This window comes from Astatotilapia calliptera, chromosome 14 (assembly GCF_900246225.1).
Source record: "Astatotilapia calliptera chromosome 14, fAstCal1.2, whole genome shotgun sequence".
In the NCBI taxonomy this organism is placed as follows: Eukaryota; Metazoa; Chordata; class Actinopteri; order Cichliformes; family Cichlidae; genus Astatotilapia; species Astatotilapia calliptera.
The window spans coordinates 39,253,912-39,280,726 of NC_039315.1; the positions used below are offsets into that span (position 1 = coordinate 39,253,912).

Here is a 26,815-nt window from a genome sequence, read left to right on the forward strand (position 1 = left end):
ACATCTGGTGTAAAACTAACACAGAATTTCAGAAAAGGATCATCATGCCAACATTAAAATAGGGTGGTGGTAGTGTGATGGTCTGGGGCTATTTTGCTGCCTTAGCACATGGAAGACTTGCTGTGTTATATGGCACCACGAATCTTGCTTTCTACCAACACATCCTGAGGAAGAATGTCCGATCATCTGTTTGTGACCTCAAGCTGAAGTGCACTTGGGTTCTGCAGCAGGACAATGATCCAAAACACACCAGGAAGTCCACCTCTGAATGGCTTAAAAAAACAAAATGAAGACTTTGGAGTGGCCTAGTCAAAGTGCTGACCTAAATCCAATCTGAGCGCCTTGAGGCGACTGTTGTTGTGATTTGGCACTATATAAAACATTAAAAAAAAAAAAACAGAATTGAATTGATCAAGATTCTGTGGCATGACCTTAAAAAGCTCCAATGTGGTTGAATTACAACAATTCTGCAAAGATGAGTTGGCCAGAATTCAAAGACTCATTGCCAGTTATTTCAAACACTCTACTGCAGTCAACCAGGTATTAGGTTTAGGGGGCAATCCAAAAAAGAATCCAGCGATTCCAGTGGATTCCAGTGAAACACCATGATTATCAGCATAGTGTACAGTTTAAGCTAAATAGTATTCTACACAGCTCACTACAAAGTTGTGAAATTGGAATTAAAGTGCACTGATTGTACCACCAAAACAATTCAACGGACATGTTTATCACGATTGTTTTTCACCAGAAAAACATTTTTGTTCTATTGCAGTGTAAATGCTGTTAAAATGTTAAGTTACATAATTTCATGAATATATATAGTTTGCGTTGAAATGTCTTTATTTGAAATGTACATGTGTAAGGTGAGAGCTAGTGTCTCGTGAGAATACCCTTAACGAGAGCACACGAGACTTTTCATGGACTGCGAGGGAGCAGATGTCTCTCATGAAGCGATTTAAGCTAAAAGTTTACTAAAAGAAAGGGCAATACAAGGACTTAAGGACCTCTTTTCAGGACAAGCAGCCAACGAGGTATTTGTCATTTGAGAAATGTTTTTTATTTGTGTTTGGACTTAATATGTGTACTGTAAAGTTGCTAATTGTTTGTACTGTTCGCTTGTGACCAGTTCTCACGGCGTATTGGCGTAATGGCGTATCGGCGTACTGGTGATGGTGAAGCTGAGGAGAGAAGGCCCAAGTAATAAACGCCCGTTTCAAAGAACCGACCTGTGTCTGTGTTGTCGTGAAGAGAGCTACAGTGAGAACTCGCCTGCTCAACACGGGTAGGAGAGGACAGGATCGCCGCGGATGACGAAACGACGCGGATCCGGTGCATCACGTCAGATAAGCAGAGTGCATAACGCATATCGGCACAGCATTAACAAGCAACGGTGGTTAGACTGAGTTAAAGCGCTAATTTTCACGTTTAAGATCAGGAGAAGCTCTACCGCAAAAGTGAAGTTAAGGTGGTGTGAGAAGTGGTTAAATGTGAAAATTGCAACTAAGGGACTCATCTGTTATTCTTGCTTGCTTAATGTAGAGATTAATCCAATGTGTTTGCATTTATAGTTGTACATCACAAGGTTTATAGAACAAACAAGTAAATATTTAACAAGCTCACAGGTTATGAGTAATTTTGAGTTATACAAAATTTGCTGAGTTTAAAGGGCACCTTATGTGAATTTTAAAGGGGTACTATACTGATGTGAAAACTTGAAAACCTTTAGTAATGTAAATGATAAGGATTTAAGGTATTTCTAAGTACATTTACACTGTTATTGTATATTTGTGATAAGGTGATTTTTGTTGTTCTTGTCTGTTTGAAACTTAAGTTCAGTATTGAAGTCAACAGTGTGTTGGAAGACTCATACATACATTTATGAACCTTAATTCAAATTAAGTTTATTGCAACTTTCACTTACACATAGTCCAGAAGAAATCTAGTTGAAGTTTAATAGCTGCACAATCACACTGCTATAATCTAAACATGTCTAACATAAGCAGAGAGACCTGCCATAAAGATGCTGAACAATCCGCTCAAGCTGAAGCTACTGTCACTGAATCTGCAGCAGAACTAGAGGGGCTTCGAAGAAGTGAGAGGGCGCGTACCCTAACAGAAAGGGGAAGAGCATACCAAGATGAGAGACTGAAGCACATTCAACGCAAATACAAAATCATCTATGAGAAGTGGAGGTGTCATGCACGAATAGGTAAAGAGTTATTAAGTGGTGATGCTTCTAAGGATGAGTTAACTGAGCTTATTGAGAACATCAAAAGCACCTGTTCTGATGTAAAGGTGGTTTATGAGGAGCTGCGTCAAGCGCAAACCCCTGAACCAGACCTGCGGCGCAGGGTTGATACATGCATGTCATTCTCAGAATTTATTATTCAAAGAGCAGAGAGACAGCTTAAAGGTCATGAAGCAGATAAAGATGAAGAGTCTTGGCCTGATGCTGGATCTGTTCTAGGCTCAACAGGTTCTGTTTCTAGACCACTGTCTCGTCAAGGATGTAGTTCTACCCACTCTAGCAGCCACTCTGTCAAAAGAATAGAGGCTGTAGCTGAAGCTGCTGCAACTCAGGAAGTCTTGGCAGTGTTGGAGGAGCAAGAAAGGGAAGAAACAGAACTTCAAATGTTAGAGGCTGAGAACCTAGCCAGACAGCAAGCAATCCAAGATAAACGTAGAAAACTTGCACGCCTAGAAGAAGTAAAGAAGCTAAATGCTGCTAGAGCTCGAGTGAGGGTCTATTATGAAGCTGAAGAAAACATAGAAGCAACTGATTTGTTGTATGGTAGTGAAGTACTGCCAGAGCTTAGAGTCGCTGACTCCACAGTACTTCCAGTCACAACCCATTCTCTCAATGCATCAAGTCCCCCATTTATTCCTCAATCCCTAGCAGTCACAAGTCAAGCTCCTTGTCCACAACAGCTACCTCAGTCTCCTCCAGCCTCAGTGTTGAGGCCTCAAGAGCAGAATAGCTTAGATCTGGTCAATGTACTAGTAGAAGCTATGAGTGCAAACCGGCTCCCAACACCAGAGCCTGGGGTGTTTACAGGAGATCCCTTGAAGTTCAAAGACTGGCAACTGTCCTTTGAAACATTAATAGAAAGGAAGAACATCCCAAAGAATGAAAAACTGTATTACCTAAGAAAGTACTTAGGTGGCACAGCAAAGAAGGCCGTGGAAGGATTTCTTCTATTGGGCACAGAAGCAGCATATGACTCAGCCTGGAAGCTTTTAGAGAAACGTTTCGGAGACCCATTCCTAATTGGGAAGTCACTCAGAGACAAGCTGCATGCATGGCCAAAGATAGCTCGCAAGCATCCTTAGAACCTAAGAGAATTTGCAGACTTTCTCAAGAGCTGTGAGGCTGCCATGTCTCATGTCAAGATGCTGGAGGTCTTGAATGACTGCGTTGAGAGTCAGAGGATTCTGCTGAAATTGCCAGATTGGTTGGTTTCCAGCTGGAATCGCAAAGTGATGGAAGTCAGACAAGTGAAAGCTGAGTACCCACCATTCAAGGTGTTTGTTGACTTCCTATCAAAGGAAGCAGATCTTGCTTGCGATCCAATTTCCTCAATACAAGCACTTAAGAGTGTTGAAAGCGAGAAACCAAGGCATCTACGAAGCCAAATAGTTCAAGCAAAGACTCTGACCACAACTACAACACAGAGCAGTATTACATCATGTGTTTTCTGCAAAAGGACAGGACACATCCTAGACAAATGCCGAAGTTTCACAGAAAAGACAGTTCAGGATCGTGTTAAGTTTGTACACACAGAGAAGCTTTGCTTTGGATGTTTGAAGACCGGTCATCACTCAAGAAAATGTGATAACAAAAGCACGTGTGAGAAATGCCAAAAGAGACACCCAACATGTTTGCATGACGATAAGTTCAAGGAACGTCAAAGGCCAATCCACCTAAATGCAAGTGAAATTTCAAAGGACAAGGCAGACACGACAGAAAGGACCGCAACAGCCACTTCCAACAGAGTTATTCAAGAGGGTCTAAGCACACGAACATCTTCTATCTTGCCAGTCTGGGTGTCATCTATTAAGCAGCCAGATCAAGAACTGCTAGTTTATGCACTCTTAGACACACAGAGTGATACCACCTTCATACTAGATGAAGTAGCTCAAGGCCTGAACATAAACAGAGAGAATGTCAGTCTGCGACTGTCCACAATGTCTGCCAAGTCGACAGTTATTCCATGTCAGAAAATGACAGGTCTACAAGTGAGAGGATACAACTCAGAGAAAAGGATTCCACTACCACCTGTTTTCACAAGAGAATTTATTCCAGTAAACAGGCTGCACATTCCTACCTCTGAAACAGCTCTAAAATGGCCACATCTAGAGCAACTGTCAGAAAAGATTCCACCACAGTTGGATTGCGAAGTAGGCCTTCTTATAGGCTACAACTGTCAACGAGCCCTCCTCCCAAGAGAGATCCTGTCTGGTGACGAAAATCATCCATATGCGCAGCGGACTGATCTGGGCTGGAGCATTGTTGGTTGCTCACATTCAGCAAGCGACAACAGCGATCCAATAGGATTCAGTCATAGAATCATAGTACGACAAGTGACACCAACTGTGCATCCATCAGTTCAGCTAAAGAAGGAAGTGCACTTTGCGTGCAGGACTCAAGTCAAAGAGATCAACCCACTTGACATAATTAAGACTTTTGAATCAGATTTCACAGATCACTCAACAGATGATAATCCAGTTTCTCAGGAGGACCTCCTCTTTCTGTCTAAAGTGAAAGCTGGAATAAGACAGAAGGAAGATGGCCACTATGAATTTCCGCTTCCTTTCAAGACAGACAAACCTAATCTTCCAGACAATAAACAGTGTGCAGTTCACAGGCTCAGCTCATTAGAGCGTCGACTGAGGAGAAATGAACAATATTACACGGACTATGTCAATTTCATGAATGAAATCATAAGTAGAAGAGATGCTGAGAAGGTGCCACAGTCTGAATTAGACAACCAGCCAGCATGGTACATACCGCACCATGGTGTCTACCATCCCCACAAGCCCGGGAAGATCCGTGTGGTTTTCGATTGTTCGGCACGCTACCAAGAAACCTCTCTAAATGACCATCTCTTGACAGGTCCAGACCTGACTAACACATTAGTTGGTGTGTTGTGTCGATTTAGAAAGGGTCCTATAGCCATAATGTGCGACATCGAAAAAATGTTTCACCAGTTCCACGTTGCAAGGGAACATCAAGATTATCTCAGGTTCCTCTGGTGGGATGGAGGTGATTTGGATTCTGAACCCTCAGTGTACAGGATGAAGGTACACCTCTTTGGGGCAGCTTCATCCCCCGGTTGCTCCAAATTTGGACTGAAATACCTAGCTTCACAAGGCCAAGGCAAGTTCAGCAAAGAAGCCATTAAGTTCATCCAAAGAAGCTTCTATGTAGATGATGGCCTGACAAGTGTAAGGTCGACTGCTGAAGCTATACGCCTGGTAAAGGAATCAAGAGCTCTGTGCAAAACAGGAAATCTACGGCTACATAAGTTTGTATCCAACGATGAGAGTGTGATTGCAACAATTCCACCACAAGAATGTGTTCAGACCAAAGATCTAAACATGGCTCTAGGAGAACTTCATATCGAGCGAGCACTTGGAGTTCAGTGGTGTGTTGAGGCGGATGAATTTCAGTTCAGGGTGGTGGTAAAAGAAAACCCACTGACAAGGAGAGGCGTTCTCTCAACTGTTGCCTCAGTCTATGATCCACTAGGTTTCGTGGCTCCATTCCTACTTATCGGCAAACAGATTCTTCAAACACTGTGTAGAGACAAGGTAAGCTGGGACGAACCTCTCCCCGAGCACATCCAGCCACAATGGGAGTCATGGCTCAAAGATCTGCCTCATTTGGCAGTTCTAAAGATTCCAAGAAGCTACCTTCCATCAAACTTTGGTGAAGTCTCACTATATGAGCTTCACAACTTTTCTGATGCAAGCTTCAAAGGGTATGGTGCATGCTCATACCTTAGAGCGGTGAGTGAAACAGGACAGATAAGTTGTTCACTTGTCTTGGGGAAAGCAAGAGTAGCCCCTACCAAACTAACAACCATCCCAAGGCTTGAGTTATCTTCAGCTGTGACCTCAGTCCGCATTGGTGATATCATTAGAGGCGAGCTGGAGATTGAAAATGTGCAAGAGTATTACTGGACTGACTCAAAGGTGGTCCTTGGCTATGTGAACAATGATGCTAAAAGGTTCCAAACATTCGTGGCCAACCGCATCCAGCGAATAAGATCTAGCACAAAACCTGAACAATGGCGACATGTCAACTCTGAAAACAACCCAGCTGATGGAGCCTCAAGAGGATTGACTGCAGTTCAAATGAAAGAATCTAGCTGGCTGAAAGGACCCAACTTCCTTTGGCAGCAAAATCTCCCACATGAAGTGGGAATGGTGGGAGAAGTTGAGGCTACTGATCCTGAACTTCGGAGAGCACATGTTCATGCAGTTAAAGCAAGAGAACAGAATCCAATGGTAAACCGTTTAACTAAATTTTCTGACTGGTCCAGAGTGGTGAGAGCCATTGCCAGGCTCAAGAGATTTGTCAGAGAGTTTAAGGGATTTCAGTCGAGAACTAATGAGTCGACTAATCTTGAAGAACGAAGAGAAGCAGAGATCTTCATCATCAAACTCGTACAAGAAGACGCTTTCGCTGAAGACATAAAGAAAATAAGAGGCAAGAAGGAACACACTTTGAGCAGGCACAACAGGCTACGCCAGCTGAATGCTTTCCTGGACGAAACCAATGTTCTTAGGGTGGGAGGACGGCTGTCTCAGTCAGCCTTACACCATGATGTAAAGCATCCTGCGATTCTTCCGAAAAAATCTCATGTGTCAGCTCTGCTGGTCAAACATCATCATGAGCTTATACACCATCAAGGAAGGGGCATGACCATGAACGAGTTGCGCGCAAGCGGAATATGGGTCCTAGGATGTGGAAGTGTGGTCTCCTCACACATTTACAAGTGTGTAAAATGTAGACGATACAGAAGAACAACTGAGGTTCAACAAATGGCAAATCTACCAGGAGAGAGAATTGAGACATCTCCCCCCTTTACTTATTGTGGGCTTGATTGTTTTGGCCCCTTTATTGTGAAGGAAGGAAGGAGAGAGTTGAAACGATACGGATTGTTATTCACCTGCCTATGTTCTAGAGCAGTTCACATAGAAACCCTTGACGATTTGACAACAGACGCATTCATGAATGCACTTCGATCATTCATAGCTATTCGAGGACCCGTGCGCCAGCTAAGATGTGATAGAGGCACAAACTTTGTTGGTGCTAGAAAGGAGCTTTCTGAATTGCTTGAAGGAATGGATCAAGACCGTACAAGGGCGCTTGGTTGTGAATTTGTGCTGAATGTCCCATCAGCTAGTCATATGGGAGGAGTTTGGGAACGCCAGATTCGAACAATCCGAAGCATCCTGATAGCTATGCTCGACAAGTCCACCAGCAGACTTGACACCACAACTCTAAGAACGTTTCTGTATGAAACAATGACCATAATCAACAGCAGGCCACTAAGTGTCGAGCATCTTCACGATCCTACTGGTCCGGAACCCCTCACTCCCAACCACATTCTAACCATGAAATCATCTGTAATTCTGCCACCCCCTGGACAATTCTGCAAAGAAGATCTCTATCTGCACAAAAGGTGGAGAAGAGTGCAGTTTTTGGCCAATGAATTTTGGCAACGATGGAAACGAGAATACCTGCTAAACCTCCAACAACGACAGAAATGGCAGAAGCTGTCACGAAACTTGCAACCAGATGACATTGTAATATTAAAGGATGACAGTGCACCAAGAAACCAGTGGAAGCTTGCAAGGGTTGTGGAAGCCCTGCCCAGCGCAGATGGCAAGGTGCGAAAGCTAAAGCTTCTGCTCAGTGACACTACTTTTGATAAGGGAAAACCAATCACTAAATCAGTTTTCCTTGAGAGGCCTGTTCACAAAGTAGTTACATTACTTGAGGCCACCTAAAACACACGTAAAGCTAAATGACCTACACTTAAATGTACACTCACACATCACTTCCTTATAATTTTCATTGAGGAAAATCTCTCATTTTAAGTCAATGAGTGATTTTGGTGGGAGTGTAAATACTGTTAAAATGTTAAGTTACATAATTTCATGAATATATATAGTTTGCGTTGAAATGTCTTTATTTGAAATGTACATGTGTAAGGTGAGAGCTAGTGTCTCGTGAGAATACCCTTAACGAGAGCACACGAGACTTTTCATGGACTGCGAGGGAGCAGATGTCTCTCATGAAGCGATTTAAGCTAAAAGTTTACTAAAAGAAAGGGCAATACAAGGACTTAAGGACCTCTTTTCAGGACAAGCACCCAACGAGGTATTTGTCATTTGAGAAATGTTTTTTATTTGTGTTTGGACTTAATATGTGTACTGTAAAGTTGCTAATTGTTTGTACTGTTCGCTCGTGACCAGTTCTCACGGCGTAATGGCGTATTGGCGTAATGGCGTATCGGCGTACTGGTGATGGTGAAGCTGAGGAGAGAAGGCCCAAGTAATAAACGCCCGTTTCAAAGAACCGACCTGTGTCTGTGTTGTCGTGAAGAGAGCTACATGCAGTGTATGCAGATCAATAACAAGTAGCTCAGAGAAAAATCAAAGCATTTGCTTTGAGAGAACGGTCAGGTATTTCTTTGCTGCTGGTGGCACTAAAAAGTTGGAAATCACTTCACTCAGTGAAAACAGATTTACTAAAAAAAAGTGGCAGACATTTTAAAATTGATGTGTTTTTGATATGTGCATATGTCCTTCGACTGTATGTAAAATGACTGTAATATCATTACACATAGGTTCTTGCTGTAGTGTGAAAACAAGCGTATATAATAATGTGGCAGAGATTTTTAAATTGAGACATCTGTTTGTGGTACCCATATTACTCTTGTTCCTGTAAAGTGAAAACAGCTGCATCTCGCCTCTGTCAGTGCGCCCCAGGGTGGCTGTGGCTACAATGTAGCTTGCCATCACCAGTGTGTGAATGTGTGTGTGAATGGGTGGATGACTGGATATGTAAAGCGCTTTGGGGTCCTTAGGGACTAGTAAAGCGCTATATAAATACAGGCCATTTACCATCTAATAAAGTTGTTGGATATTGTAAAATTAATGTGTTGTTAACCATACTGTATATTATTGTATGTTATTGCAAAGTTAGACACTTAGAAAGACAAAAATAAACACTCATAATAACTAGAATAATAAATCTGACAAATAATAATAATATCCAACCATAAAATAATAATAATAATAATTCTTGGATGCTATTGCATTGGCACACTAAATAATAATAATCAGAATAATAAATCAGACAAATAATATACAGTATTTCTTGATGCATGCTCAATCATCCAGATAAGGAGATTCCAAAAAATTAGGAAGGCTTGGTAAGGTTTATGCTGCACATCAACTTTTAAATGTCCGCCATTACTGATGAAAATCTCAAAATCTTAGAAGAACTGCAGCCACTTCCCACTCTCTCTGAATGGTACTCATAACCATTGATCAATGGTCATTCCTCAGTGATCAATAGCAGTTGACCAATGGCCTTTGATAGGTGGTTGCTGATCAATGGTCATGACAATTTGCATATTAATGATCAAGAAACTGACCTGTCAGCCCATTGTTCGCCAGTGGTGCTAGTTTCATTCATCATGCAAATGTATGTTCATAAGGGTGGGGAAACCTGCAGTCAGCTGAGACTGAAGAAGTCACTTGGATGAATGACGAAACATTTCTCCCACTGAAAGTGCTACGTCCAGATGAACTGAATCAACTTTCGGAAATGCCTCAATACTGAGACTCTCCAACAATTGCACTTAGAACTGAATAAGCTTCTAGGATGAGAGGTGAAACGTCTTCAAGAATTACTTAGAGAAGTCCAGAACCTTTTTTCCCAAGCTCCTTAGACAATGCCTCAGTACTATTGTACTGGCACACTCAATAATAATAAAGACTGGGATGTCAATACTGTGAATGCTTTGGGACACTCAAATAAGCAGATACAAAATGGTTTTTACATTGCATGCTCAGGCACCAATCGTAGACAGAACTGACACAACAGGGTCCTATTTTTAAAAACCAAAAACCAATCTGTTTGAAGCAGATACTGTCTCAACTACTGTTGATAGGTGCATACTGGTATCCAGGAAACATCACACACTAACACCATACACAGGATGTGTGGTTAGTGGCTAATCTAGAAATAATTCATCCAACTTGCCAGCACACAATATATACAATATACAATATATCTTTACAGAATAGCTCTGTCCTGACTAATTTGAAACCTCCACATTTCATTTTTGGCAAAGGAAATTTTAAATGCAAGGTTTGCTTGACAGCAATTTAAAATGAACCAAAGTCTCTAACAACAAATGCACTCTTATCTATTATTTTGTCAGTTTACTAAATTGAGAAATAAGTAAAGCCAAGTCCTACCTGCGGGCGACATAGTAGAACACTGGATTTCCAATCTTTGAGGTTCCTGCCTGGTAGAAAATGTTGAGGGTCTTTAAGGCTTTGAATTCCTCCTTCTCATGTACTTGATGCCTGTAGAACAAAAAGAAGCGCTGAAGATAGTAAATTAAGCAAATAAAGTTACAACCCAACTGGTAAAATAACAAACCAGTTTTATTTGTTGTTTCTCTATTGTCCCCTTGGCCCTTACTCAGAGGTTTATCAGACTTGTTATCTGACTTAGTGCTCAGTTCAAATAAAATAATTGTTGTGGATGATTTTGACAGCCTCAACACAGCATTTAATCTATTATTAGACTCAATTAGCTTCTCTCAAAATGTAAAAGAACCCACAACAACGTTAACCACACTCTCCATCTAGTTCTGAGATATGGCATGGAAACCGAACATTTAAAAGTATTCATTGAAAACCCTTCGATCATTTCCTAACAACAATAAAATTTACAATAATGGATCACACAGCAGTTGGGAATACTTTTAAATACAGCCGATAGCGCTGTAACTAAACTTAAGGGTATAATTCCTCCACTGTTATCTTCTTTAATGCCATTTGCTAACACAGTACAGAGCAGCTACCTTAACTCGGGTTTTATCCTGGATTCCAGCATGCTGTCTGCCTTAGTTTATGAACACCTTTATCCATGCTATCTGATGGGTCAAGATACCTCATCCTCCTGTTTTGATATTTTGTGCCTGAATCCTTATTTGGCATCCGCAGCATTGCCCTCCTTGGTGCATGCAGGAGTCGGGAATAAGAATCTGTTTTATTGTGCAGGTGGACGTCAACCTAACCCAAATGGCTTGTTTTTAAAGAAGTTTAGTGATTTATTATTCTCCACTATTAAGCCGTTTAGGATTGCTTACAGATGGAAATATTAACATTCACATAGATGATTAGCTCCTGTTTCCAAGTTGTCACCTTGGATAAATTAGATAAACACCATACGCCTCTTAAAGTGTTCTTGTGGAAAAGGTGAGCACTAGTGAAGGAAAATTCAGTTTGTATTCATCCCCTTCAGCAAAAGGATCTTTTCATCTTTTCTTTCAACAGTTCAGTTAGAGATGCACGGGCTGACTGTTTCTCACACTTGGTTACAAATAGAACAGGTAATCCTATGCCGTTATTTGACACCATTAATAATATTGTTACTTCTGCTCCACCTGCTGTCCCACTCTCCTCAGTATATACAGTCCTGATTAAAAGTTTAAGACCACTTGAAAAAAAATCATATTTTGCATGGTTGGATCTTAACAAGGTTCCAAGTAGAGCTTCAATATGCAACAAGAAGAAATGGGAGTGAGACAAAACATTTTTTGGAGCATGCAATTTATCGAAAACAATGCTTAAATTGAAACAGGCTGTTTTATAACTGATTAAAAATTTAGGACCACATGCCTTTAAGAGGCAAACTCTATGCAAAAATGTGAATTCATTGTCATCTTCTGTCAGGTAGTCACGATGGCAAAGGCAAAAAAACATTCCCTTTTGGACCGTGGTCGGGTTTTTGAACTGCATAAGCAGGGTCTCTCGCAGCGTGCCATTGCTGCTGAGGCGGGACGCAGTCAGACAGTCATTTGGAATTTCTTAAATGATCCTGATGGTTATAGGAACAAAAAGGTCAAGTGGAAGACCCAAGAAACCCTTACCAGCACTGAGCTGGAGGATCCAATTGGCTGTTTGTCAAGACACTGGACAATCCTCGACCCAAATTAAGGCCATTACTGGTGCCGACTGCAGCCTCATAATCATCAGACGGCATCTTAGACCGAATGGCTTCAAAAACATTAAAGATCTTAAATGGTTTTGTCTCATTAAATGCCAGAGACTGAAAGAGAGCACTAAACACTGAAAGGTGAAAGAAAGTTTTATCCTCTGATGTGAAAAAATTTAACCTTGATGGTCCTGGTGGTTTCCAACGTTACTGGCATGACAAGCAGATCCCACCTGAGATGTTTTCTGTGCACCACAGTGGAGGAGGCACCATAATGGCCTGGGGTGCTTTTTCCTTCAGTGGAACAATGGAGCTTCAGGAGGTGCAGGGGGGGCGAATGGCCACTGGCTATGTCCAGATGTTGCAGAGAGCATCCCTCATGACTGAGGGCCCTCGTCTGTGTGGTAACAACTGGGATTTTCAACATGACAACGCTACAGTACACAATGCCTGCAGGACAAGGAACTTCTTGCAGGAGAATACCATCACTCTTTTGGACCATCCTGCGTGTTCCCCTGATCTAAATCCAATTGAGAACCTTTGGGGATGGATGGCAAGGGAAGTTTACAAAAATGGACAACAGTTCCAGACAGTAGACACCCTTCGTGTTCGCCGCTTGGAGAAATGTTCCTTTTTGATCGGCTGTAAAAAAGCCCGTTTCAGTTTAAGCATTGTTTTCAATAACTTGCATGTTCAAAAAAACGTTTTCTCACTCTCATTTCTTCTTGTTGGATGTTGGAGCTCTTCTTGGTTCCAACCATGCAAAATATGACTTTCTGGCATTTTTCAAGTGGTTTGAAACATTTGATTGGGACTGTGTATGTTCTGCTCGGCCTTAGTGGATCATTGCACTGTTGACTGTAGTATTTAATTACAGTGATTAGAGCATCCTATAGGAATGAAAGATACTGTGTTGCAGTGATTTGAATCATAACTATTTAATAGACTTCACCTTGTTCATTTAAATAGGGACCCCTCTTTAGGGCTGTTCGATATAACGATATATATCGGATGACGATATAAAAAATCTATCGTTTCATTTTATGCTATCGTTTGTTTCGTGGTGTCGCAAAATAAACTGTTTACGGCAATATTTTTTCATCGTTTTGATGGTCACTGTAGTGGCTATATTCATTTCTCTTTCTCTTATATTTAATATAGCCACACTACGGACGGACAAGCGCCTGTTTTTATGCGCTGTCGTTAGCAACAACGACGGTAAAACCATCGCGTGTCAGCTTGTTTATTTTCCACATAAACCTTTCACAATAAAGCTCAAGATCCTGTTGAGACTTTTCAAAATAAACTGAATCACACGAAAGAGTATGCAGAGTATTTACGGATGAGAAGCAAAGAAGAGCCGTCAGGTGCTAAAAAATAGACCTTAGACTCAAATGTTAGAACAGGCTTTTCCCTGCAGCACGCCGTGTAATAAATACAACAAAAACGGCGGCCGTTACAACATGTGTCTAAACATGCATAATTTCATGCATCGGTTAAAATACTTGACTCCAGGTACACGACACCCAGCTGGAAACACTTCCCGCAAGTCGAGCTGCCCGAGATTCACAGAATTTACAGAAAATGTTAAATTTTTGTGATTTATATCGTTATCGGGACGATAGAGGTCTTATATCGGGACGATGAGATTTTGGTCATATCGCACAGCCCTACCCCTCTTCACACACTAAGGTTAATTATTAAGGTCCACAGGGTTCAGTGCTAGGACCAGTTCTGTTTACATTTACATGCTTCCCTTAGGCAACATCAATAGAAAGCATAGCATACCTTCTACCTACCTGCCCATGAAGCCAGACAGCACAGACTGATTGTCTTAAAGGCCTGGATAACCTCTAATTAATATTTTTTGTCTCTTTTTACATTTATGAAGAATATCCTTTGCTCTTAGACTGCCAGCTTACTTGAAGTTATAAGGGTATTAAAAGCAGAAAGGGGGGGGGGAAGAGCCTTCACCTTTCAGGACCCTCTTCTGTGGATCTAGCTCTCAGTTTGGATTTGGGAGACAGACACCCCCTCTACGTTTTAGATTTGGTTCAAAACTTTCTTTTTTGACAGCAAATAGACAGGGCTTAATCAGGTCGCCCTGAATCCTCCTTTACTTGCGTTGCAAAAGGCCTAGGCTGCTAGGGCTTCCCATGATGCACTGAGATAAAAGTTGAAATTGAATACAATGAAAGCTTCCTATAAAGTGTTAATGCATCTAAAACTAAAGATGGACAGACTTACAACCCATAAATGGGAAAAAAGTGCTTATTGAGTCAGAACCATTATGTTGACAAGCTGTTATCAATCTTACCTGGTCATAAACTCCTCAAACTTGGAGCTGGTCAGATTGAGACTAGACCAGTGAGTGTCAGCCACAGGTTTGTGTTCCGGCGGTCCTAGGTAAGCCAGCAAGGTGGCCATCTTGTCAAAAGGTCGCCTACCTACAGCCTTGTGGTCCCTAAAATAAAATTGTGACTCATGATTTAATGATCAAAAATAAAAATGTAATGATTAAAAATAAAAATAAAAAATCTAATTTAATGAAATACAAAATTCTGACCTGTTACTGGATAAGTACTGGCCAATTCTTTCCTGATTATTCCACAGCAGCCGGTGGAGAGCCAGCACATTACCGTCACTGATAAATGACAGACTGTGGTTGACAGAATCACTGGGTGGAGAGTCAGATGCTATGTCCAAGAAAAACCTGGGGCAGAGAGAGAAGATTGCCAGCTCAACTTAAGGTCAGAAGAAACACGACAGCAAGCACTTCACTGATTTAGTTTGCAAAGTTTTTGGTTTGTCTGAACTGTCACATGACCACATAGCTCAGGTTTCCCTGACTACACAAACTCTGTTGATATAAAATGTTTGATTCGTTTGTTATTTTTTTGTTAGTGACTGGTCAAACAACTGATGAACAGTCAGCATGAACAGTCAGCATGGTGGTACTAGTGAGAAGAGAGGGGATCATTAATTGCCACGATGAGTCTGTGATTCATGTCAGGCAGCAGGTGTCAAAAAATTACGACAAGGAAAAGAAAAAAATCTAAAGACTGAAAAAGTTGCTAATTGCCAGAAAGAAATAACATCTGGTGTATCTTTATATAAAAAGCATACCAGAGGTTCTGGGTCTAACAAAAGTATTATATGAGGAGGGTTTCAGCATGTGAGTTCACATACACTGGAGTAAATAATTATTTGATCCCCTGCTGAATTTGTAAGCTTGCTCACTTACAAAGAAATCAACCATCTGAAAATTTTATGGCAGTTTCACTTATCGGAGGGAGACAGACTATAAGCCAAAAATCCAGAAAAAAACGCATTACATAAAAATAAATGATGCATGTCTATAACCCAGCCAGAAATCTGTCTCTCACCGATTGGCTGCATGTTCATGTGGCACACAGATTACCATCTCATCAAATCAGTTACAGATATGCCAACTTGTTGTGTAAATAAAACATGCCTGTCCACAGAATGATTTTTCTCCATTCCTACCTATTCACTACCATGGGCAAGACCCCACCACTGCCCGCCTATTTTCAGGTCTCAGAGCCCTCTCGCACTATGAAAACTAACCAGAAGGTATTTGGGACAGATTATATATTATATTGGCTAATTAAAATATATTTAAGAAACAAAACAAAACAAGCAGTCCTATAACGTCCAATATTTGAGCACACACTGACAAAAAAATACAAACAAACATATCAGTAAATATACTTTTTAACTGGATATAGTTAAGTTAGAATTTCACAGCAATCCATTATATAGGGGGCAGGGATATCTCTAGGGATAGGGATACAAACAGTATTTACAGTAACAGTAGTTCCCTGCATTTACCTTCGGGCTGAATCAAAGTTGCTCTTCACAAAGTCATTAAAAGGCCTCATGTGTTCTTCTTTTGTAAATAAGACGTGGTTTGCAATACTCTGCAAAATCTGAAATAAAAAATACAAGAGATTCACAATAAGCTCATGTTATGTGAGTTGTGTGATCTTGCTCGAGTTCAAAGAGAATGGTTACCCTCAGGTTTAATCCTGATATCAAATACAGGTTACTGGGATCTGAACAGACACTTATATCAGGTACACTATGCCAAAAGATTTCTCTTTAATGCAGTACAGTGTTTCACTATCTTTGTGCTCAGTCTCACAATAAAAACTTACCTCCTGCTAAAATTATTAATGTCACTCTATACACAGACTGTAGGAGCTTCTTTTTAAACCAGACGCGATCACAAGGTTTAAGATAGTCAGTGACATTTTAAACTTTATTAGTCATGTGTCTATGATGCCTACTCATTGATGGCATTTTTGCCAAACAAAATTAGGTTAAGGACACTTTATTTGTACCTGTGGATACAAATAAAGGGGGTAAAAATACATTTCTTTAGATCTCTTCTTGTACGTCACTTATCCTCATGTGGATTTTCAAAAAACAAACAAACAAAAAACCCAGAAAAAAAATAAATAAATCACAGAATAAGTAAAAAGTTTGGCTATTGGAGCCAAACTGTTTTAAAGGTTTGTTCTTCTGCTCCATTGAACTAGAAGACTTCATTCAGAAGGAAGAAACTGAAAGTTGATATGCACAGGATGCAAAGTGTCAAACAAAATTGAACCAGCCAATGGGTATAATTCTCTGGCATACAGAGATGCTGGGTTCAGCTGTCGCTAGGGATGGGAATTGTGAACCGGTTCTTGTAGAATCGAATATCTTTAATATGCTGCTTAGGGATGGTGTTGACTCTCAAACAACCCAGTGGGAAAATAATGAGAATTGAAATTGAAAGGAATCGAATTAGGCAGCAGCCTCTTTGCTTAGGCTGCTGCCCCCGTGACCCGGCCCCGGATAAAGCGGATGAAGATGGATGGATGGATGGAGGAATCGAATTAAGAAGTGATATTGATAATGGAATCTGAATCGCTAAATTCTTATTAATTCCCATCCCTAGACTTAGGGATGTAACCATTTTTTTCTGGTTACTTTCATGGCAGCCCTCATATCCAATAAGCTTACCTTGGACATGAGTTTGAGCCCCCGTTCTATCCTGGGCAGAGGCTTCTTGTCTAAAATACCAGTCTCATAGGGGGACACAATAGCAGGGTTGATGAAGCGCAGAAACATAGCACTGCCCACCGCACCAATGCTGTTCTGTGGGAACCGCTGACTCACAACCTGTGTGAGGGAGTATGGAGAGAGTGGAGGGAAAAAAAATGTTGGCGAACACAAACGGAAAATACAGAACAGAAGGGAAAAGTATAAGAAGAGGGACCAGTTTGAAAAAAAGGGAAGGAGACAATATTAAAAGTTGATTTTGGTACATTCAAGAGCAAATGAGGGAATGATAATAATAACAAAATATACATGTATCAATATGTGTAACAGAGATATTTGAGCTGAGTCATGATCAGGCCAAAAAATGCTGCGCTCAGGAGGAGAGCCTAGCTAGGAAGAAATATGACAAAAGACTTGGACATGATCCGAGTTTATTCTGGTTGTACCAGGAGTGAAAAAGGTTTTTACTCCAGTTACAGCAGAAGAAACATGCAAGAGAGGAAAAACATGACAATCAACCCAGCTGTCTCCTCTCTGTTGGTGAAAGATGAAAACAGGAAATGATTACACAAACTGACAGAAGACAGATGACAGATGTTAAGCCATGAATTGTGATTAAAGTATAAGATGGTGGTGCCTCTTTTAATTCAATTACTAGAAGAAGAAATGAAAAAATACAAACTTCCTACAAATATATATACACAGCTACAACATCAGGCTATAACCCCATATCATCAACACAAACGTCAAAATCATCAGTAAGGCTTTACAATTATGGACAGAGACAGCTATTCCATCTTGTGGATCAAACTAAGTTACTAAAAGAATGACGGTAACCTATAACTTTATTATGTTATTTATTTTACATCTCATTCCAACCACCCATCAGCAGTTGTTTTATTACATGCAGAAAATGCATATGATAAATGCGCGTTGGGTGACCTGTTCATTGGTAGATAGATGACACTGATGACAACACATGAAAACTCGCTAACCTGCTATGAGCAACAGAGGGCAAGGATTAGTGAGTGTCAGAGCCACAATCCGGGAGGAAACACAGACCACACATTAACACATTTCACACTTAGATGCACTGGTCCAGGAATGCCTCAGGTAGATTAAGACAGGTGGTGAAGAGGAACAGCACAGGAACTATTATTAAAGACCAAGCCGCTGCACAAGATGTACCATCGAGAGATAGCGAGGCTGTTGACATTAAGAAATCCTACCACTGACTACAAGAGTCCAGCCTAAAGGATACCAGAAGCTCTTATCCCACCAGCACAAGAACAAAGCCTAAGCACTAGACCTCTAAAGGCAACAGTCTACCACAGCTGAAAGTTGTAAGCTACGCAAAAGTACCCTGCAGATGGAATACAAGTTGGAACAGCATTTACTTAGAGGCACAACCAGGTTGCTGGAACAGTTTCCAATAACATCTATGTACATCAGGAGTTGGGAATCGGTGGGAAAGATATCGTCAATTTTTTATGTTCTTGGACCTGATTGGTGACCAGTTGGTCAGACGTGTATGACATGTATGTTGCGTGTTTAATGCATGTGCAACACATTCACACTGGCACAGAAAAATAGTCAGATGCACACTCACAGCCACACACTAACATGACAATTGCATGTAAGCTTTTCACTATGAGTTAAGGTATAGTTAACCAAAGTAAACATTGAAGGAACCACCAAAAAAAGGTTGTAACAACAAAGGTACACAGACAAAACTAAAGCTGTCCAGAGCTTAGAGCTAGCCACTAGCCAGCTGCCTCAGTAAGAGTAGTCACCAGATTCAGTTCCTGGGTAAGGTGTTCTGACTGGGCATGTCCTAATGGTTTGAGGCCCGGGCAGAGACCAAGGACATGCTGGAGATCTCTCTATGTCCCTTATATCTACCTACCTACCTACCTGGTAGAGGACCCGAGCTTGAAGGATACACTTCCCGCGGACAATACATTCTGCAACCATTACCGAGAGCAACCAGCTGATCTACACTACAGTGGCAGTGATCAGTGAGATGAACAGCCACAAGAAGCAGTACCCTCCATTGAGAGAAGGAGACTAGAGGCCAAGATCAAGGTAGTAGGGAGGAAGGTTAGCCGACTATTGGAGCTGCAGAAAGGTGCAATGAAGAAGATGCCTAAGAAGTAAACCTACATGTTGAAATACAGCAGGTTGAGCTGATACCAAAGAGTTTAATTTTGGCTTCATCTCCTCTTTCTCCCTAGCCTTCTATCAATCATTTCACAAAGCAAGATTTATAGTAGACCTGGACATGCTTCATCATAAACCAATGTTTCTAGGATGTTTGTGAACTACTTTTGTGTCTATGTTCTTAACATAATGGTGTTATCAGTGATGTTCTTGGTGATAATGGTCTTTTTATATTTTTTCATTTTCTAAATAATCACAACAACCAACTACACTGAACTGACTGTGGTATCAGATCAAAACTTTGAGGATCAAAAGTCAATGGACATTTCAGAACATTTTCAGTTTAAACAACCCTTAAAGAAAGTCTGTGTGTACCGCAAGTACTAGAATTGACCAAAAACTCTACAAATGGTCAAATTTGTGACTACAAATTACAATCAGTGTTTATAATTTGTGGACAAACAGTGTTAAATGAAATATAGAGCAGGAAATACGCAAAATGTCCTGAAAAGGACTATGCTATTATTGGCAAGTTAGGTTTCTTGGTAGTTCATAATAAAGTAACAATCACAATACAAAGATGACAGTTGATAAAAAGCATTTTTTATAGCAACTCAAGGGGCTTCATAACTAAAACATTAACAAAGCTGTATCTCCACACTGTTGTCCGTGTAAGTAAGGGTGAATTATTTATGACAGAACGGTATAGATAAAACCAAGAAGCTCTAAAATGTAAAAAGTTTTATGTTTGCCTGCTGTAATTCATGTATTTTACTTTGATATTTTGAATTTTAAAAGGTCACAGAAAGTTAGTGGCTGCTCTTCTAGATGCAAAGAGTAAATGATGCACAACTTCCTGTAGGTAAAGCCAGTGCCTGCAAAAGCAAAAATGTTCCACTTCAAAGTTTGGGGAAACTACTGACACTCGCCTTAGAGAAATGTTTCCCTAAGTCTCCCCAAGTTCCCCATGTCTGGCTGAAATGAAGCAAAATCGTCAAAAATCCTTTAAAAAAAAAAAACTTTAAAAGTAATTAATACAAGAGTCTATAAGTATGTGAATGTCACTGTATTTGCTTAAAGATTAAATATAGACCTGAATGTAGTGGTAGAGCAAAAGTCTGATTATCAACAAAGTCATCAGGCATTTTGGGACCATGCTTTTTCACAGTTTAGAACATTTAGACCAAAAACCAAAAATGATATACCTTTTATATTATTGCACCAAAATGTCAGAACTGCTTTAAAGCAGGGTTGAGGTGGATCATAATCCGCAGTTCATGTCAGAACCCCAGAATTATGCTCTACTGATGCAACAACATCAGTAAACTATTTCAGAAGGAAGAGGAGATGGAGGAATTGTTGATAAACAAGTGGCAACAAAACTGCACATCAGCACCAACATTTGAATAAAAGAATCAAGGTTCTGGATGAGTTTCTAGTTAAAAACAAACGAACAAAGAAAAAACTGTGGGGACATACTGTCATAATGGTGGCATTTCACATCAGCTGTGAAATGCAACTCATTACAGCAAGAGGCCAATATATCAGAATATTTCATCTAAAAGTCTTAAAAGGCTATGTCCCCACCAGAGCAGGCGAGATGTGCTGCTGTGCATCTGTGACAGTTTACTAAAATAAGTGATGTAAGTTAAAAGATTACAATGATGGTGCAGATGAAATGTTCTGAGAAAAGGTCACCTAGAGTGCAAACAGAAAGCCCAGAAAGAAAAGAGAAGACAGAATGCTTCTATTTCCTGGAAACTGTTAATCAAAAATACATCAAGTGATGCCAGTATTAGTACAATGATTTCAAGAGAGGGTTGTACACAAAGCTGAATATGGAAAAACAAAACATTTCCAGTGAAAAACCAAATTAAAACTGAAAAAAAGAAACAAAACAAAAACAAACAAACAACAAAAAGAAATAAAATGCAAAAAAAAGCTTTTTTGCTTTAGGGGTAAAAGTATCTGAGGTAAAATAGATTCTCCAAACTTACTGCTTTTTTGCTTTCCTTTTTTTCTTTTACTGTTGCTTTATTCAGTAGAGAGTGGCAAGTAGCCTACAGAACAGAGATGAGCACAATATGGTCACAGCACCAGCTAAACAGACACACACACCAACACACGCGCGCACACACACACACACACAGGTAGCATAGCCCTAACCATTTAAACATACATTTTTATCTAGGAAAGCACAAAGAAAAATAAAAAAAATGCCGTTTCACTGCTCAGGGCACATAAAGCGTGTTAATGCATGCACTACCAGTCTTTTACTTTAGCAGACGGGTGTACACAAATGTGTGTATCTACACACTTGTGACACGATATCCAAGGTGGAGAACAGGAAATGAAATATATAAGCAGATACAATAAAAATCAAAGACTTTTTGTGTGTGTCTCCGAATCATTTTAAATCTTGAAAGCTGAGACAAAGTTGTTGTTTTTTTCACTTTTTGATTACGAGTGGAAAATACTATAGTGAGGGTATGTTGGCATATTCTGGATTTCTCCGTGGCTTCATGGGACATCCAGGTAGAAAAGACAGAACATCTGAACTCAAATATAACTGAAAATTGCAATTAGATAATATTATTTGGTACATGTCTTTGTGATAAAAAGCAGTCAGTTGTCATTCTCCCATGATGTGATCACACCTAATCCACTGCTTGATTTGGCCTTGAGAGATATTGTCCTCCATCTCTAATTGTCTGTAGCACCTTCGGTTATTCCGGTTTTCTCACACAATCCAAAGACATGCATGAGATTAGGTTTAATGGCAATTCAAAACTGGATATAGGTGTGAATGTGACCTGGTTGTCTCTAAGGATTAATCTGGATATAGATTGCGACCTGTCCAATGAATGCTCTTAACCTGTGACAAACTGCAGCCCCCATGCTACCCCAAAGTGGAAAAGCTGAAGAAAATGAATCAATGAATAAAGGGATGAATGGTAAATTTATATATTCCAATAGACAGTGAGCTTGTATTTTCATCACTATTTTCAAGCAATCAAAAATGGCTACATTCATAGAGGAGCGCTGGTGGTGGGAAAGTCAGACTTATTCCAGATGCTTGTGTGTTGATCGTCCCAGCGAAAGAGCACAATTGCCACTACATCTCCTGAAATGTTGTGTTATTGTCCTGTAATTTAGTGTTTTTTTCTGTTTTATATTGAGTGTGTGCTCTCTACTTTGGGCGATATTTGATTCTCTGTCTGCAAGTCTCCAACTGGTGGGCTCCACTCATGCACTTGCCTATCAACAAGTCAACTGCTGATTGGTCCGTATCTACAGCTTCATCTTCTTTTGGTTGCCCTTTTGAAGGGTTGATCATGTGCCTACTGTTTTAATCACCAATCTCTGCCCCTGGGGACATTCTGTATCACCTTAACCAACTTACTAACATGTCCTCCACCTCCAAACCTCTGATTGTTCTGTGAGCGTTTTTTCTGGAAAAACCCAGAAAAAGGGTGCAATTTAGACTTTTAATGTCCTACTCTCCACCCACACCAGACACACTCCCACGCAGTCCTCTTAGATACTAAATGCACATCACCGAAAGTAGATGACACATCAGTCTGCAGACTGGTTGTCAAGTGGGCCAAAATAGGAGAAGTATCTACAGCTACAGCGAAGTTAACTGGAAATGGGAGAACCAAAAAAAACTTACTTGTGTTGGTATAGTGACCAACAAAAGTAAAGCTTGCGTCACAACTGCTCTAACTTAATTGTTCCCATGAGCTTTAAAACAGCAGTTCCCAAACTTTTTTTGCTGGGTCCCCTTTGTTTTACAAGACCACCCCCTCCAACCACAAACACCCACATATTGTTTTCAAACTCCAACGCAATTAATTTCACACCTCAAACCTTTTGTAAACAATTAAATAAATAAAAGTAAACTGCAATAAATTACAGGTAGCAATAAAATAAACTACTATCCTTTTACGTTACGCCCCCACCTACAAAGGTATTTTTAGAAAACAGTTTTTTCTATGCGTTTGGGCCTGAAAAACTCCTGCCAGGGTGGAGATTCTCGAAAACTCCGTTTTTGCGTTTACGTGTGGACAAGGAATAGTCACGCAACATCAAAGGTGAGCGCCTTTCATGACGTCACGCTGTGCGCCATGTTATTGTTTACATGAGATGAATTTCTACAATGGCCGATATAGACAAAATACTATTGCTGTTAATCTTACTATCTGCAGTTTTTACACGCTTACACACACAGTTACTGTTCCTCCATTTACATCAGGCATCAGAGTGAACTTCAGATTCTTCCGGGGATACCTACCTTGGCACCACCATTGTGCAGGTGAAGCTAAAAGCAAGATATGCTTCATCATATTTTGTAGTCTTTGGTTTGGAAACATATTTGGCGTTGCTTCCTCTTCTGCTTTGTGTTTGTGTGGGAGCCTCGTCAAAAACCTGTCCATTATGCTAGCAGTGTCCAAGCCTTTCCTTTTGGGTCAGCTGGGTTAAACCACAAAAGGAAAAAAGACTGGTGGCAGCAATTGGTACCCCTCAGCCTCCTTGTAGATATATTTATGGTATAAATTTGAAAGTCCTCCATGTTTTGTTCTCAAGTTATCCCATTCACAACCTTGGGTGTCAACAATACCCCATTAGGTTTTTAAGGCTGAGCATTAAAAACTGACCTAGCATAAAATAAAAACTGATTAAAAGCAAAAAGTGAAAACCCATGGGTACAATTATGTCTAAGGATGTACACAACTAGTTGACTAATCATTGCTACTGTCACTAGTCTCTAATAGACTCCCTGTATTTCTGCTTATCCGAGGCTGGGTCATGTGGGCAGCGGCCTAAGAAAGGAGGGCCAGACTTTCCATTCACCAGCAACTGCCTTCAGCTTACCCGAGGGAATACAGAGTAGAGCAGGGCAATATGGCCAAAAATATTTATTACGATATATATTTGAAAATTTGCGATAACGGTACAACTGACGATCTAATTGACCCGAGACAAAATACTTTACCACTCCACAACTTTATTAGTGGAAAAAAGAACCCATCAACGTATTTTCACTTAAACAAGCAGCTGTTTTTTATGTGCATTAAAGTTATATAAAAATGTAACAGTGCAAATGCAAATTCCTCGCTGACAGTTTAACCAAAAGGCATTTCCAGTGGAAATTGGCCGACATATCCTCAGCATAACCATGTATAATATCCACAAAACTCAAAAAGAGCTTATACACACACAGTACGGTAATATTATGTTGAAGCACAGTACGTATCACTCCGCATGACTCCTGACTACGGTAGCCGTAATGCTCGGCTTTCGAGCGGTGCGGCTTTCGTACTTAAGCAAAGTTGCACTAAAACATTTTTTGTCAGATTTTTGAGCGCTGTGTACCAAATAAAATCAGCTCGGTAATAACGGTAATAATGATGGTGCGCTTGCTTGCTCTACTAAAAAAAATCTGCTTTGGTGTGTATCTGACGGACGAAAGCTAAACCAGTCCCACACCACTGAAGTCGCAGCATTTTGACAAACCAATTCCGGTTCATCTGTTTCATTCAACGATCCGCTTTCACCCTGACACGCCCTTCTCATTCTCCGTCACCGCCATGCTTTTTCTACCATGTGCGTATGAAAACAAAGGTACTGTGCATGCGCGTTTTACTCATATTTTATCGCGATATTTCATTTTCTTATCATTGCCTAACATTATACCAGTATTACCGTGAATGGTATGATATGGCCCAGCCCTAATACTGAGCTGTTCCCAGGCCAGCAAAGAGATCTAGGGTGCGTTCCAAAAGTACCTCCTATTTCCCATTTCTAGCCTCCTTTCCTTGACCTTGATGAAAACAGCATTCTAGGAGAAAAGCCGTGCGCTGAGAAATGGATGTCTGCATTGTGAAACTATGATATGCAAAAGATAGACTACAAAACAAACATCTTACTTTGCTGTTTTACTGATTTCAAATAAACAAGAACAGGCTGCGAAAAATAACCCTTCATTACAAAGGTTGGTATTTTAAAGAAGAAGGAACAATTAGGGCCAGACTAACATCTGTGACAACCAAAAGCCTTCTTTTCACATTAAAATATGCTGGATTCACTAAAGAGGCTCAGTGTCAGTTTTGTGACTGAAAGTCGGAAGAGGAGTATTTTTGCAGTTGGCCTTACACCATACATATTTGCAAGAGTTTCACCTCTAGAAAAAGAATATTGAAATGAAAATGAAACCTTGTTTCATATCACTTTTTTAGGGTTTTTTCCTTCTTATTCTCATTGTCTTGAATATAATGTGGAATGCAAGATACCACACGGTTAAGAAGCAGTTAAAGTATGACTCATTACTGAAGAATGTGATTAACTTGTTCAAGTGCCTTTGCTTGACCCCTTTTTATAGCAGTTGAAGTTCATATTGAGTTACAATGAAAGAAAGTTAAAAATTGGATTAACAATTATTTTAAAGCCAAATTTCAGCCCTTTAAAAATGTAGCATTATCTTTTGATGTATGGCTTATAATATTACAATATTATAATATAATATAATATTCCTTTAGATGCCGCACTATAAGGACATACAGATACAACCAGTCAAAACTGCCGCTTTTAGCCAGAGGTCATTTATACTTAAAGTTACCAAAACTATTTCTAGTAAACAGTTTTTCATTCATTCATTAATTTCAATGTAATCTAATAAAGAGATACAATTTAAAAGAAAATTTAATCCAGACAAATAATATTCTTGCACACAAGCTTCTTCATAGATCCCAAGCCTGTAAATAAATGCGCCTCAACACTGCTCCACCTGGTGGATACACTGGAGATTACCACTGGTTTTCTTAACTGCCGTTTAGGGGTATTTGCTACTCATGGTTGCATCAGCCACGTCACAGGTGGGGGATGATTACACTCACCCACTAGCCAGCAATCAGTCAGAATCCCATCATGGTCCTGTCAGGGATGAGGTAGCCATTTTAAGTGGCTGTATTTTTACAGTGGTAGAATTCTTGGCAACAACGGTCGGATGCATGTTCCACTTTTGATGTAGCTTTATTGTCACAAACACTGCACCTATCACAATATTTGTATCATCAATTTAAAAAACAAAACAAAAACAGTTTTAACTCTGTTATATTCTGCCAAGTTAATATGACACTCCTGAGTCAGTTTAATAAGATAAAATTAGTTTTGATGGTACTAAAAATAATATTCATGAATCTAAATTCCATTATGCTACTCATCCCTGATACCCAGTTCAGTTTACTGTATGAAAGTAGCTTATTCAAAATCACTGCTCTGCTTAAACAGTCTAGCTCATGTACGGGTAAAGCAGGTTTACTGCTGAGATGA

The 26,815-nt window shown here is 40.1% G+C and overlaps 1 protein-coding gene across 4 annotated transcripts in view; it reads right to left on the minus strand.

The window, feature by feature from the left end:
* The window catches only part of nf1a (neurofibromin 1a), a 132,725-nt gene that overhangs the window by 44,723 nt on the left and 61,187 nt on the right, over window positions 1-26,815 (minus strand). For 3 of the 4 annotated variants that reach the window (XM_026191696.1, XM_026191695.1, XM_026191694.1), the window contains exons 30-35: window positions 21,481-21,543; window positions 17,285-17,443; window positions 16,106-16,203; window positions 14,820-14,966; window positions 14,571-14,717; window positions 10,504-10,614 (exon numbers count right to left, since the gene is read on the minus strand). In XM_026191696.1, the coding sequence (XP_026047481.1) occupies window positions 10,504-10,614; window positions 14,571-14,717; window positions 14,820-14,966; window positions 16,106-16,203; window positions 17,285-17,443; window positions 21,481-21,543 (725 nt within the window). The remainder of the gene's footprint in view (window positions 1-10,503; window positions 10,615-14,570; window positions 14,718-14,819; window positions 14,967-16,105; window positions 16,204-17,284; window positions 17,444-21,480; window positions 21,544-26,815) is intronic. The other variant, XM_026191697.1, reaches the window with a different exon arrangement.